This window comes from Neopsephotus bourkii, unplaced genomic scaffold (genome assembly GCF_033783945.1).
Source record: "Neopsephotus bourkii isolate Nb327-2 ecotype Australia unplaced genomic scaffold, CSIRO-AGI_Nbou_v1 NB_1630, whole genome shotgun sequence".
NCBI lineage: Eukaryota > Metazoa > Chordata > Aves > Psittaciformes > Psittacidae > Neopsephotus > Neopsephotus bourkii.
This window is the reverse complement of record NW_026902105.1, coordinates 3601890-3618018: the sequence shown is the minus strand read 5'-3', so window position 1 is coordinate 3618018 and position 16129 is coordinate 3601890. Positions and strand designations below refer to the sequence as shown.

Genomic DNA, 16129 nt, shown 5'->3' with positions numbered 1-16129 from the left:
TGTAGCTGTGTTTGGGATTGCCCCAACCCAGGTGTAGGACCTTGCACTTGGCATGGTTAAACTTCATAAGGTTGGCATCAGCCCAGCTCACAAGCGTGTCAAGGTCCCTCTGGATGGCATTCCTTCCCTCCAGTGTATCAACCGAACCACACAGTTTGGTGTCATCAGCAAACTTGCTGAGGGCGCACTCAATCCCACTATCCATGTCAGTGACGAAGATGTTAAACAAGACCGGTCCCAACACCGATCCCTGAGGGACACCACTTGTTACTGGTCTCCAGCTGGACATTGAGCCATTGACCACAACTCTTTGTGTATGGCCATCCAGCCAGTTCTTTATCCATCAAGTGGTCCATTCATCAAATTGAAGTCTCTCCAATTTAGAGACAAGGATGTCATGTGGGACAGTGTCGAACGCTTTACACAAATCCAGGTAGATGACATCAACTGCTTTACCGTTATCCATCAGTTCTGTAGCCCCATCATAGAAGGCCACCAAATTGGTCAGGCAGGAATTCCCCTTAGTGAAGCCATGCTGACTGTCACCAAGCACCTTGCTGTTTCTCATGTGCCTTAGCATGCCTTCCAGGAGAATCTGCTCCAAGATTTTGCCAGGTACAGAGGTGAGACTGACTGGTCTGTAATTGCCCGGGTCACCCATTTTCCCCTTCTTGAAAATGGGGGTTATATTCCCCTTTTTCCAGTCGTCGGGAACTTCACCTGACTGCCATGATTTTTCAAATATGATGGCCAGCAGGTTAGCGACTTCATTCGCCAGCTGCTTCAGGTCCCGCGGATGGATTTCATCAGGACCCATGGACTCGTGCACGTTCAGATTTTTAAGATGGTCTTGAACCAATTCCTCTCCTGCAGTGGGCCCAAGGTCTTCATTCTCACAGTCCCTGCATCTGCCTTCCAAGACTTGAGTGGTGCGGTCAGAGCCTTTGCTAGAGAAGACCAAGGCAAAGAAGTCATGCAGAACCTCAGCCTTCTCCAAATCCTGTGTAGCTAGTTCACCCAAGAACTTCCTGAGGGGGCCTACGTTCTCCCTAATCTGTTTTTTATTTGCAATGTACCTGTAGAATCCCTTCCTGTTATCCCTAATATCCCTAGCCAAGTTTAATTCTAACTGGGCCTTAGCTTTCCTAACCTGGTCCCTAGCTTCCCGGACAACATCCCTGTACTCTTCCCAGGCTGCCTGTCCTTGCTTCCACTTTCTATAAAACTCTTTTTTTCATTTGAATTTTCCTTATCCATCCAAGGAGGTCTCCTGGCCCTCCTGCTGCACTTCCTCTTGGAATTTCTATATTGGGTCAATTTCTGTCAGTTGAGTATCTGGTTTCTGGAAATTGCTAACAAAGATCCTTTAAAGGAAAACACACACACACACACACACAAAAGGTAATAATTTGGTATTGGACAAGAGTTTAGGGATTATCAAAGTGAGTTTTCAGACCGGATCTGTTCTTTTTCATTTTCTATCTGCCCCTTAATACTTTCCTGTCACACAGGCTTTTTTTTTTTTCAACTACATAGACTCCAAGGAAGCATTTTTCAAGTTGAGCATGGTCTTCTGGTGCTCTTCTTTCTTGGTGATCCCACATGTTTCAGGAAACTCAGTGATGCATCAATGTTGCACTCATCTCCAGACTTGTCGTGAGATTTTGTACATGTGTGAAAACTTCTCCTTCAGTCTGAGAACTTCCTCATGATTCTCCTGAATGCCTGTTTGAGAGCAGCCTTCTCAAAGGAGGCAAAATTAATTTCCACAATCATTTTGCAAGTTCAGACTTTACTCAGGGGAACTCTTCAGTGAGTTTTGGCTTTTCAGCGTATCAAGATAGTTGGAGAGGGTGGGAGGAAATCTGCATTCTCTCCAATACTAAATATTAACTTTCTCCCTTTCAGGCTGCTGTAGCAGGAGGAACCACTATGATCATTGACTTTGCCATCCCTCACAAAGGCTGTTCTCTGATCAAAGCCTTTGACACATGGAAAAGCTGGGCAGATCCTAAAGTCTGCTGTGATTATTCCCTGCATGTGGCAGTTACGTGGTGGAGCAGTAAGGTAAACACAATAGCTGATTTTCAATTCCATGAATCGGTACCACACCTGCTTTGAATTAGTCCTTATGTGCTAAATATAGCTTGCTGGCAGTTTAATAGTGTTTTTGTATATAAAATTACATTTGAAATAGTCCAAGCCCTTCTGAAAGTACATGTGTTTGAAAAAAAAATACCACCAAAAAAAAAAGAAAGAAAGAAAGTCTGCAGATAGCATGTGTCTTTGGATAATACTGCTCGAAGTTAAAGGAAGCAGTTGTGCAAGACCAAGACCAGGCAAATTAGAGGGGGTAAGAGGTGTTCACATAAATTTTGCCTTTTATTTCTTAAGCACTTGATAACATGCTCCTGTTGAGTCTTGGTTGTGATGTTTTTTTGTTTGTTTCTCTGGGTTTTTATTTTTTGTGGTGGTGGTGCTTTTTTGTTTTTACTGACTGCAGTAATATCTCCATAAAGTAAAGCAGGACTGCAGCCAATAGTTACTTGACTATTAGGTTATCTGAAAAACCTTTTTGGGATTTACATATTGGAAAATCATCCTTGTTGTGTGAGTGTCTGCTGATAGCCTGAAAGCTTTACTGAATAAATTAACTTTTCAGGTGCCTGACATCTATCTAAACCTGACCCATGTTTTACAAGACCACTTTGGATCCTCAGAGGATGTGCATCAGTACATAGATATATTAAGTAAATTCTGTTTTAAAATATGAGTACTTTCGCTAATTTTTGGCTTTTAACATATATGAACCAAAGCTTTCACTCTGCAAACACTCCATCTTTGGTATTCTGAGCACTAAGCACTAAATAGACTGACTGCAACTTCCAGCTCAAAGCAAAGACATAAAATAAATTCTCCAGTGAAGTTTGAGAAATGTGTGTTTGAAACTGCCTCCGTAGAGAACAGTGGCATTGTACTGAAAAATCCAATAAAACTAGTGAGGTGTAAATCAATGAAATGTTCTGGTTTATGTTAAGAAGTTAACTTTTTTTAAAGGCCAAGATTGAAACAAATAGAAAGGTCTGATGTTTTGTAGCTGTAAAAGATCTGGGTAAAGATGACTGATATTTCATGCCATTTTAATTAGCTGTCATCTCCTCAGGACTGATTAAAAACATACATTCTTCATAATGCTTTTCCTTAGTCATAGTAAATAGTAAAGAAGAAAATAAATGACATGCCTCTATATTTGTGCCGAGCAGGATCTTGTGTTGGGTATTTATTCCTCCTCTGGATAAGTCCAGAAAATTCCCTTGAGTTTTATATCAAACCTTTCTTAGGCAGATCCAACAAGATAATTAGAGACAAGATGAAAAACAATGTTTTACTTTCTGAAAGGAATTCATCCTGTGGAAATTGTAATAGTGTCACAGATACACATCAATTAGTGTTACCATCATTTTACTGGGAAGGGAGAGCCAAAGTTAAGTAATGGATAGCTTAGGTTAGTTCTAGCTAACAAGCTAGAACTGGTTATAGAAGAGATCTTTGGGCTAAAATCTGCACCTTTCTTTCTTTGGGACGTAAAGTTTTGCTGGGCTTCACAGACCCCAGCAGAAGCAGGGAATCCTATCAAGGAGTTCATACAAAAAAAAACCAAAACCAAAACCAAACAACAAAACCAACCAGAAAAGCACACATTCTTCTAGAGTTTAGAGCCATTTTGCTTGATGACAAAGCATTCCAAAAGGCTGTGTGGTGTTGTTTAGGACAAAGCTTCAGGACATGAGATACTTTCTGTCACTTTTATTTGCCAGAAGATGAAGCCTATTATGATCCAATTTTGAAAATCAGTTTTTCTCAAAACTCCATACTGTATACATTGAATACATTCACTGTAATTTTGGCTTGGGTGTTTTCGACATCAAGAGGTTTATTTCGAGTGAAATGCTGCTTTGCTTGCTTTTGTAAAAATCGTTCCCTTCCTGCAATTAGTTTGTACCTTCAATATCTGCACTGCAGTGGTACTGGCTTATGTACTTGAAGGATGAATTTTATACAAGAATAATAATATAAGTCAGTCTTTAGATATGTGACTTGGGCTGTTTGGACTAAATATATGTTTGATGGGTGAGTAAAGGTTCACCCTTCATAATTACAATTTCATTACATAAAATTATTAACAGGTTAAATATAATATTGCTGCTTTTTTAAAAACTGTTGTCTTTCAGGTAAAAGAAGAAATGAAAACTCTTGTTCAAAACAAAGGCGTCAACTCCTTCAAGATGTTTATGGCCTATAAAGATATATATATGCTCAATGATGAGGAGTTATATGAAGCTTTTTGCTGCTGTAAGGAACTCGGAGCAGTTGCTCAAGTCCATGCAGAGAATGGGGAGCTAATTGCACAGGTAGGCATTTTACATTTTGTCCATCAAAGTCAAGAATATAAATGGTCCTGTTGCCATTTATAAGCCCTTCAATAGCTGTATTAGTGCTGTTGCTGTGTCTCAGGGAAAGGCTTTTCTACCCTATTTTAATTCCAGGGAACTGAGGACAAACATTCATGTCCAAGATAGTAAAGGATGCTTGTGGTGAGCTAAGAAATTGTAATCTTGAGTCTTGGATTCAGGGTAGACAGGAGACTAATGATCCTGTTATAATGACAGTTATACTTGCAATATAATATGTATACTTTCAATATATGTATACTTGACTGACAAAGAGAACAACATTCAGAGCCTGATCATAGATCAAGTCAAAGGGGGAACACTCAGCCAAGTATTTGGATATCAGGTATGTAGTGCCTAACCCTAGGTCTCTCCAAACATGGTCATCTTACAGTAACAAATCCAGAAGTATGAAGAAAGCTTCACTGAATGAGCAGAAAAGTGCCACCCTTCATACTTATAATTTCAGTATACAAAATTATTAACAGGTCCCTCTGTGCCTAGTTAGACTCTCTTCACACTTGCTATTGCCATCTTAGTGCTGTGTGGAGGTTCTAGGAGTATAACTACACTGATGTCTTTGAGTTTCTTCAGGTATTCTAGTCAATAGTGCTTCGACTCTGCCCCAGGTCCCATAACAGAATTTAATTTACTGCTATGTAATCTCAAATCAGCAAAGCATAAATTCCTGGAATATAGTAGGGTCAAAATCTTATGCCTCTGAAAACTTTGGTGCCTCATTCAAAGGCTCTGGATGTGTATCTGTGCTTAGTGAAGATCTTTCTTTTTTCTTTCCAGTGAGGGGTTAGTACTGTCACCTCAGTTACTGGATGTGATCATTTAAGAGTACATATTGAGAGAGGGGTAGGGCTTTCAGAAGGGGTGATTTATCCCTGCAAGCTTGTAGATTGTGTTCTCTAAAGTCACTCAGGTATTCTGAGACCTATGATTATTGAGAGACGTGTTAGATTTCAGATAACAAAACAGTAAGTTCCTTTGAAAAAAAATAATCATAACTACCTTGTTTGTTGTTTTTTGGTTTGTTGTTGTTGTTTTTTTTTTTTTTTTTTTTTTTTCCCAAGCTAGCTGTAGTGGCTCATTTAGGATCCGTTTGGTCAGCAGCATGTTCATGACACAATAGTTGCACTGTATCTGACTCTTACTTTTTTGTGTGTGTTCAGGGTGCAAAGAAGATGCTGGCAATGGGAATAACTGGCCCTGAGGGGCATGCACTGTCTCGTCCTGAAGAAGTGGAAGCTGAAGCTACACAAAGAGCAATTTCCATAGCAAATTCTGTAAACTGCCCCCTTTTTGTAGTCCACGTAATGAGTAAATCTTCAGGAAAATTGATAAGTAATGCACGAAGAGAAGGTAAAAGTCCTAATTCTTTTGTGTTTGGGCTATGGCATTGGAGAAAGGGTCATGGAAAACCCAACACAGCATCAGTGTTCTACTTGTCGTGAGTGCCATCACCCTCAGAACATGAGTGAATTTCTTAGAGTGGGATGTCTAAACTGCATGTGTTTTGTGGAGCCCAAAGACTGTTAAGCAATGTGGCAGAACACCATCTGGGGTTGAGACTTTCCATTCTCCCCAGAGCAAACTTTCTTTTCCTTTGTGTTGAAACTCAAAGATGCTTTCAAAGTAAGGTGACCAGTCTAAGACAAAGCATGCTCTTTTATTCCTCTTCCTTGAATTATAATCTGCAAGCCTTTACCAGCTATTTAGATGAGGTATTCTACAACAGAGACCACACCAATTTTTAGGGACAGTGCCATGACATGACAAGGAGTCCTGTTTACTGGGCACTCAGAAATCATGGTGATGATGGCAACATCTGAAAGCATTGATTCTGTCAGGGAAGGGTTTCTCAGGTCATGCGGTGCAAGGCTTATAAATAGTTCTGGTCAGCCAAGGGAAGCCTGACCCTCTCGATTATCTGTTGGGCAGGCTAGAAGTAGCCTGAAAGATACAGGGATTCAGGATGTTTTTACATTCTTATTTGTGGGTTCCTATAACCAGGGCAGCCTGTGGAACCACAGTGCTGTGAGGAGATATTATATGGGTGGAAGAAGCGGGACAGAAGCCCGTGATCTGGAGGGCCTAAAACTTATGGAATATATGTCCTTGTTATCTGACCTTATATGAATTGCATACAGACCTCAGTTTCCTTATTTCCTGACTTTAGATAATTCTGACACAGCGGGTGAAGATCATTAATAGCAAAATGTGGAGTATGAGAACTTGACCAGAGTGCCTGAAATCATTGTGCTAACTGTGTGAACCGTTGTGTGGTTCAGTGGATATGCTGAGGGAAGGAATGCATCCAAAGGGATCTTGACACGCTTGTGAGCTGGGCTGATGCCAACCTAATGAAATTTAGCCATGCCAAGTGCAAAGTCCTACACCTGGCTTGGGGCAATCCCAGGCACAGCTACAGGTTGGGCAGAGAATTGATTCAGAAAAGCCCTGTGAAGAAGGACTTGGGGGTGTTGGTCGATGAGAAAATGAACATGATCCAGCTTCAGTGTGCTCTCACAGCCCAGAAAGCCAACCATATCCTGGGCTGCACCAAAAGGAGTGTGTTCAGCAGGTCGAAGGAGGTGATCCTGGCCCTTTGCTCTTGTGAGACCTCACTTGGAGTATTGTGTGCAGTTCTGGTGTCTTCAACATAAAAAGGACATGGAACTGTTGGAACAAGTCCAGAGGAGGGCCACAAGATTGATCAGGGGACTGGAGCACCTCCCATATGAAGATCAGCTGAGAAAGTTGGGGCTGTTCAGCCTGGAGAAGAGAATGCTGCGTGGAGACCTCATAGCAGCCTTCCAGTATCCAAAGGGGGCCTATAGGGGTGCTGGGGAGGGACTCTTCATTAGGGACTCTAGTGGTAGGACAAGGGGTAACAGACTCAAACTTAAACAGGGGAAACTTAGATTGGATATAAGGAAGAAGTTCTTTCCTGTGAGAGTGGGGAGGCACTGGAATGGGTTTCCAGGGAGGTTGTGAATGCTCCATCCCTGATGGTGTTCAAGTCCAGGTTGGACGAGGCCTTGGGTGACACGGTTTAGAGCGAGGTGTCCCCGCCCACAGCATGGGGGTTGGAACTATGTGATCTTAAGGTCCTTTCCAACCCTAAATATTCTATGATTCTATAATATAGATGGATATATGCATGTAGAATATGCATTGATTATGACTTCTAGTAAGACTTATCAGTAATTCAAGTTTATAAAGGAAACTACCAGAATATTTTTTACTAGCACATCTTTTGGTACTGTGCTATATTAGATTCTTCCACTAGATGACAGTGCTGCTGGTGATCTGGATTGTATCCATCTCTGTATGCTTATTTATACATTCACATGTGTGATGTCAACATTAACTACAAGAGGATTAAAGATAAAACACTGGCTGTGAACATGAAAGAGCTAAGATGTGAGGTGGCATTTTATAACACATTTTTTGAGTAAAAAAATTCTATGCTGATCGTAAATACTGTAAAATATTGTTGGGCTTTGTTGTACAAATAGTCTCCAGTGCCAGTTTGATAACTAACTTGATATATGTATGCTTCTTCAATGTGCAAAATGACAAATTTAGTACAAGTTAACTCGTATTGTGTTGCAAATTAAATTTTGTAGTTTCCCGGGTTGATGTGGTCAGAGTCATCCATGCTTGCCTTTGTGCACAGCAATGCATAGCATCTCTCCATACTTAATTTCTATTTTCATGGATGTGTACTGTTTAGGAAACAAGAATCTAGGACTGAGTAAGACATTTTTAAAGATAGCAAGTGTACCACAAAGATAGTTACCGCAATTACAGTTTTTGATGAGACCGATCTGCATAATTCCTGACAATTAGAAATTAATTGCTGTTACTTTCAGTAAAAGTTATTTTCCATTCTTCAGTTAAAAGTAGTCATACAAAACAAGGAGCTCCAGGCAAAAAAAAAAAAAAAAAAAATATCTCAAAGTATTGTATGAATGACATAAACAAAGCCCAAATGTTTTGCTGAAAGGTATTCGGCTTGGACAGGTTAAACCACCTTAATGCAAAATCTGTGTGAACTCTTAAATATCAGAAGGCTCTCAAGCATTTGAAATATTCACTGTAATGCTTTATTCATATTTATTGATGTTTATTCATGTTTTCAAGATTATTTCTCCATCTCTTGTTTCTAGCTTCCTACTATTTACAATTGTGGAATTTTTCATGTTAGTTTCAAGCATGAAGTACAGCGTGTGGGTGCATATTATCTCTGCCTATGTCAGAGGAAGACTGATATCCCTTCCTCTTCCATCACTGACCTCAGAAGGGGAGAGATGGCTCTTCAGTGAGCATAATCTGTTTTCTGGGTGACAGTGTGACACCAGAATTGAAGCATTACTTCTCAAATTCTGTGGGTTGGTAGTTTTCCTAGTAAAAAATATAAGTCATAGGCCAATTCTTTTTTGTCCCTCATTTAGCTGGAGACCAAAGGCCTGATACAGTTTGCTGAAGACAGCAAGCATAATTCTGTTGTCTTCAGTGAGGTATGGCTCAGACCTTAAAAACGAAAATCAGTCATATAGACTGTAAAGGGATACTAGTTCTTATACTACAATAAGCAAACTTTAGGGAAATAACTTAAGTAACTGCCTTCTCTCCTCCATGCCAAAATCCTGTCTATGTCTGCTCTGATCTTTAGCAGCACCATTTACAGAAGGAAATCTCCAGGTTGCAGCAGCATGCTTTTCATGTACATCAGTACAGCTACAGTGTTGCTGAATATCCAACAGGAAATCGAAGATTTCCATGTTGTGACTGTGAGAGGTACAGGTTAACAGAAGTCCCCATCCTCTTCTTTTTCTGGTGCCCTACCAGTCTGTTTGCCAAAAGCAATGGTCTATAGTTCACCACTTGAGAGGGCCAAAACGAGCATCTCTCTGTGAGAACTGTTCTTGCTTGTCTCAGTGGGTTGTTTCTTCATCCCTGTGCAAAACATGATCTTGAATCTTGTTCAGAGAGGTAGAAGAACTGTCTGATTTCACAGAAGGGCCGTCTAATATCTCTGTGTGCATGAAAGTCTTGCTCTCTTGAGTGGGAAGACAAAGAGGATCCTCTGCCTTCTATTGTGTAAAGTTGTTCCTAAAATGTGAAGACAAGGCTGCAGAGTGCTGGTGTCAGTCAGTGCAGCTCTCTGTCCTTGTTAGGACTACTTGGTGTGAACTTACCAGGGAAAACTAATGTGGCCCATTCCTTTGGCCAATAATGCCAATGGGGAAGCAAGGCTAAAAATTGTGATTTAGGGATATACAGTTTATACTGCCACTTAAAAATGCTTTCATTCCAGGTGTACCAATAGAGATCATGTGCTGTAACTATAGCTGTAACTGTGCTGTTACAGCTAAGGAAATAAAATTTCCTAATGCAGATCAGTATCTTTGAAGTAAATATAAAGGAAAGCAGTATCTTACTAAAAAGTATTTTTTTAAAACAAGGTTCCCCTTTTAAAAGAGTGCATAGAAAAATATGTAATTGATCAGATTACAAGAAGCTTGCTTAGACTTAGAAAGTTAGCGCCTCCTACCATCAGTCACAGCTTAGGTCTCCTCTTAGTGAGAGGAAGGGCATGTACATAGCTGGAGGTATACAGACTGTCAAGCTGATTCTGAGCACAAGAGTGCAGCTAAAAAATGTGGGCTGCTCAGCCAGCTCGTGCAAGGCAGCTCAGGTCCACACTGTAGATAGTATAACTGATGCAATACTATTCCTGATTCAATAAAACCTTTCTTGCAGTTCTATTTCTTTCAGATCATAGCTGGCCAGTAATTATGTCCTGTATGATCTTAAGTACTTCTGAAACTTTTACTAGAATAAGCACACAGGGACCAGTTTTTCAAGCCCATGGATATTAGTTGATGTTTCTCAAGATTATAACTCAGTTCTAATAAGTGGTAAAATAAAACACAATTACATGTTCTTCCTTCTTACAAAGTAACTCATGTGACAATAGTTTTGCTAGACAGTTTGGACATCTGATGGAGAAGTCACCGAATCCACAGCTGTCTTCCAGCAGCTCAGAATGCTTTCTGCTTGCTGTTTTTATTGAATGAAGGAAAACATAATAAATGGAAAGACTTGATTTATTACCGCATTACTCCACTTTTATGCCTATAGGCAGAAGCCAATTGAGCTAGAAGAACTTAAATGCAGAATTTCCTTGCTGCCAATGGAGCTAAAAGAGCCTTAATTCAGAATTGCCTTGTTATTTGGATTAAAGTAGAATCTTTATATTATCGTACCCTTCAGGCTGGCTAGTCATGGTCCAAGTGAAATGTGAGAAATTGCATAGTCAGCAGAAGGGTCCAGATGTGGTCTGTTAAAACTGCAGTGTTCAAACTCAGAATCACTCAAGGAAATGACTTGTACTTCTTCCCAGTCATGGGAATGAAGGGAGCTGCTGCTCAGGTTGAATTCTGACTGCAGAAATATGGTCATCAGCTGTGGTACATAAGTTAAAATTGACTCAACATATAAGTGAGCTTGGAGACTTTTCATTTTATGTTATAAAACAGATAAGGAAATTATTTATGGAAGCTAAGCATTTACTTTTTTCCTATCATTTTAACTTTTATTATTTATACCTATGCCCTAATGATTCATAATTCAGGTTTACTTTGGATAGAAGTTTCTTTAGCTTGTTTAGATATAGTAGGAAATACCACCACAACACACTGCCCTCCCTCCCCCTCCTGCTGACTTTGCTTATGAAAAATCTGTCAAAAGCCTAATAGGTTAATATAGGAGATTATTTATATATGCAGGATGTTTCTGTGTATATCAGGGTTTGTTTCAGTCTGCTCTCCAATACTGTGTTTGGAATTTCCCTGGGAACGCCAAGATCCCCCTGACACCTGCAGCAGCTCTGAGCTGGGAAAATACTAATCCGATTCAAACATCCTCTTTCAGAGTAGTCATATCACATCTATGGATGGCCTCATATTCAGTGCTTTAAATTTTGTAAATAAGATGCAAAAAACAGTAAATAACTGCTTAAGTTGTGAATTCAAGTCCAAACAATAGTGGTGGTCTCAACCTTGAGTCCAAGTGTATATCTATAATATATGTAGATAAGTGGGACTGGGAGCTTAGAATGCTCCAAATGAAACCATAAATATGAGACATGCCAGAGCATGCTGAGATGGTTATAGCAAATTAATAATGCTAAGAGGGAGTCTTTAGGCCATGGAAGAAGTTATACTATGTAGTACTTGGGGTAAATGTACAGTACAATAATGTCAGAGCAGGTCTTTAAACCTTGTAGAAATGACAGTAGAACTATGAGGTTTAAAGTATATGAGGACTTTTTGCAAGTCTAACACAGAAGATTTAAGGAATGGCACTATTGCAGTGGGAAGCATTTTTGAAAGAACTGAGTCCCATGGTAGTAAGCTGTGCCAGTGTAGCAGTTATAATTCAGTAATTCACGGAAACACCAGAATCTAATATACAGAGAGAAATCTGCAAAGGTTTGCTATGTTGTTTTCCATCAGTACTGTGAATGTTTGACTGACTTACACACAAGAAGCCAGAGAAAGTTCATTGTCTTGTGTCATCAAGCCATTGCCAGCTGAGCCACTGCTGGGGTAATACAATGGTAGTTCTAGTAAAAATTGTGCCTCAAGTGAAATCTGGGATCCACGGCAAGACACCTACTGTCTGCAGGGATCCTTGCTGAAATCCAGCAGAAGCTGCCTGTAACCAGCACTAGGCAGCCTATGAGGGGGTGCCTGAAGTCCTTACTTTCATTCTTTAGAGACCACCACAGTCACGGGCATTATCACCAGTCACCTACAGAACTGCAAAGTGGCTGGACCCCCTCCTCAGGAAGTGAAGCATCTTGTTTCATTTCCCATCTTGTTCTGATGAGTTTCAAACCCATGTTTCCTAGGAAGAAAAAATAGTGAATATATTAGCTCTATCCAAAGGCTAACAGTGGGTGTGGGTTGGTGTCCTCTTCTGAGGAGCCATGCAGCAAGAGCTAAAGATTAAAATTTGGGAGATAACATTTAAAATTATTGATAGTTTTTCATTTTGGACATGTTTTTACATTCTTTAGTTTATGTCTTGTGCCATATTGTTCTTCCTGGAACAACTATAGCCTGATGATTAAAAGTATCACCTTGCAAAGTCTGTATGCTGTATGTATTAACTTACATAATCAATAATTTCAGAGCACCAAACAGGCACTACCAAGAAATTTATGGATCTTGAAAATAATTAATGCAACTGAGGACTGTGTTCCTTTTGAAATCTCAATCACAGGCCTAGTAAACAATGTGTAAACCCCATTATAATATATCTGTCACCAATTTCATTAAAAGACTTGGCCAAGCAATGTTCTTATGAGAAAGTATATTTGGAGATCACCAGCAGAATGTTCAGAACAGAGATGCTGTGTTATAGGTTATTTTATTATGTCCTTCCATATGTTAGTGTTTAATTTGAAACACTTATTCAAATTTAGATCCATTGCCATCAAAAAGATCTGCAAAAGAGAAAACACAAGATAAGCATTTTTATGTTGTTTGATGATGATACTATTGCTTTATATTTTTTTAGGAAAGGTGGTTTATGGGGAGCCTATTGCTGCTAGTCTTGGCACCGATGGCACCAACTACTGGAATGAAGACTGGGCTCATGCTGCAGCATATGTCATGGGACCTCCACTGAGACCAGATCCATCTACTCCTGATTTCCTCATGAACTTACTAGCCAAGTAAGCAGATGAACAAACAGTGACAGCTGATGCCCAAATACACAGTAAATTCTGTCTGTAGTATATAATAACAGGTTGATGCCCTGGAGATTTTCTAAGTACAGAACGTTAACACTATCAGGAAGGAGAAATGCAAGGTGAAACCATAGATGAAATACATTTTTTTGTTGCAGGAATTAGAAAGTGTTTAGATTTTGTGTCTCTGGACTCTTGTGGCCTCTGTCCCCATTGATTTTAATCATTAAGTCTTGCCTTGCTAGTACTGCATCAGAAATTGAAACATGATCAGGGAGACAGTAAGGCTGTAAGTCAGTGGGAAATGTGTAAAAAGTGGGGTCACAGCTACAGGTTCTGGGTTTTGTTATCAGCTGCCTTTTTCACTTGAAATTTGGATGCTGTGTAAAAACTAAGCCTGCTGACTTCTGAAGGTAGATGTAAGTTATCCACTTCTCCTTTCAGAAGGAAGTAGGATAGAAGTATCCTTCAGATACCTGCAGTTAACAGCATGTGTGGTTTTCTGGTATTTCATTACCAACAAAGCTTAACTCCACAAAAGGGTTGAATTTGACCAGTGTATACCTGAACACTGGCTGATAGTTGTGCAGATCTGTGGCAATTTCAAAGGGTATAGAGAGTGACTCAGTCTAAAATTGCCCTAAGTGAGGATGGAACCAAGCCCCTTACTCTGGGCAAAGCATGTTAGTCCTCCATTTGTGGGACGGCTTTATTATATCCAAAGTAAAAGTGTTATTTTTGCTGATTGGTTTCTTTTGAGGGGTTTCTGAAGAAGAAACTACTTTACAGGGGAACTGTCTGTACTGTGGAGCTACTCTTGGGGGATGGGATTGAAGACAGGAAGGCAGGACATACCAGTTTTTTCTTGCAGCATGGATTCCTGGATCTACCAAGCTTTGCAATGATTTTTCCCATGTGGCACTGTCTGGTACATGCTCTATTTCATAAAGACCTTATCTCTCCACAGTGATGACCTATCTGTGACAGGAAGTGACAACTGCACCTTTGACATATGCCAGAAAGCTCAGGGGAAGGACGACTTCACAAAAATCCCTAATGGAGTGAATGGTGTGGAAGATAGGATGTCAGTCATATGGGAAAAAGGTGTTGTAAGTATATCAATTTTTCTGGGTTCGGCTCTAACAGTTAGTTTTCTCCTTCTGTTGTGGTTTAAACCCAGCCATAACTCAAAACCACGCAGCCGCTCTCTCAACCCTCACTCCTTCCCCTTCCTCTCCCCTGCTCCCAGAGGGATGGGGAGGAGAATAGAAAGAATGTAACTCCCAGGGGTTGAGATAAGAACAGTGAGGTAACTAAGGTATAACGCAAAACCACTGCTGCTACCACCAATAATAATAGTAATGAGGGAAATAACAAGGGAAGAGAATACAACTGCTCACCACCCACCAACCGATACCCAGCCTGACCTGAGCAGTGATCTAGCCCTTCTGGGTAACTGCCCCCAGTTTATATAGTGGGCATGACATGCTGTGGTATGGAATACCTTTTTGGTTAGTTTGGGTCAGGTGTCCTGTCTCTGCTTCCTCGCGGCTTCCCCTCCTCCCTGGCAGAGCATGAGACTCAGAAAGTCCTTGGTCAGAGTAAACGTCACTGAGCAGCAACTAAAACATCGGTGTTATCAGTGCTGTTCCCAGGCTGAAAGTCAAAAACACAGCACTGCACCAGCTACTAAGAAGGAGAAAAATGGCTGCTACTGCTGAACCCAGGGCACCTTCCTAGTAGCTGGTGCAGTGCTGTGTTTTGGCTTTAGTCTGAGAACAATGCTGATTAATAACACACCAGTGTTTTAGTTGTTACTAAGTAATGCCTACCCTGATGAAGGGCTTTTCCTCTCTCATGCTCTTCCAGTGAGGAGGGGCACAAGAAGCCAAACGAGAGCAGAGATAGAATACCTGACCCAAACTAGCCAAAGGGGTATTCCATGCCACAGCACATCATGCCTGATATATAAACTGGGGGGAGTCACCCAGAAGGGACCTATCACTGCTCAGGTCGGGCTGGGTATCGGTTGGCAGGTGCCGAGCAATTGTATTGTGCATCACTTGTGTTTATTGGGTTTTTCCCTTTCCTGTTTTAGTTTCATATTCTCTCGCTTTGTTATTTGCCTTATCATTATTAGGAGAAGTAGTAGTAGTAATTTTGAATTATACCTTAGTCACTGGACTATTCTTTTCTCAACCTGTGGGAGTTACATTCTTTCGATTCTCCTCACCATCCCTTCAGGAGCAGGGGAGGAAGAAGGGGAGGGAGTGAGCGAGCGGCTGCATGGTTCTGAGTTACCAGCTGGGCTTAAACCATGACATCAGTATATATGAACAAGGAAGTAACTGATTTCTCCAAGAAAATATAATCTCTCAGCAGTTATCAACTCTCCAGTTTTATCAGCTGTATGTATCATAGGATAAATCCTTTGATAAAATACCATAATAGAGTCCTTACTATCTTACTATCTATCTCTCACTTTATGGCCCTGGGAGGTACAAGATTCTTAAGTGTTTAAAATACAGCACCACAGAATCATTTCCCTAGTTTAGAAGCAAATGACTGCTATTGTTTCAGCAGTAGTGCACAGTCAATTTGCTTGCAGCATTTCTTTTAACAAGTGAAAGGAAAGTAGAAGGAGTTATCCACAGTTTCAACTTGGTCAGTTCTATATTTTTTCCTCTTTGATCTCTCTCAAACTTAGCTGTTGGAGAGTTTCTGCACTGGGTGTGTGCCTGTCAACTTCTAATTTGTGTTTTCAACCAGAGGAAACAAGCTAGGGGTAAGAAATGCTTCTCTAACATATGGCTCAGTCCTGTGATATGGTGAGATAAGCACCTTCAAACCCCATTGACTTCATATTGTCATTGCCAGCACAAGAATGTTCAGTGCTTTT

At 40.4% G+C, this 16129-nt stretch overlaps 1 protein-coding gene across 2 annotated transcripts in view; it reads left to right on the top strand.

Annotated features, from left to right (window-relative positions):
* DPYS (dihydropyrimidinase) overlaps window positions 1–16129 on the top strand; it is a 35771-nt gene that overhangs the window by 4749 nt on the left and 14893 nt on the right. The window contains exons 3-7 of one of the 2 annotated variants that reach the window (XM_061373364.1): window positions 1909–2067; window positions 4233–4412; window positions 5633–5822; window positions 13059–13215; window positions 14198–14339. In XM_061373364.1, coding sequence (XP_061229348.1) covers window positions 1909–2067; window positions 4233–4412; window positions 5633–5822; window positions 13059–13215; window positions 14198–14339 — 828 coding nt within the window. Of the gene's footprint in view, window positions 1–1908; window positions 2068–4232; window positions 4413–5632; window positions 5823–13058; window positions 13216–14019; window positions 14159–14197; window positions 14340–16129 lie in introns of both variants that reach the window. The other variant, XM_061373365.1, reaches the window with a different exon arrangement.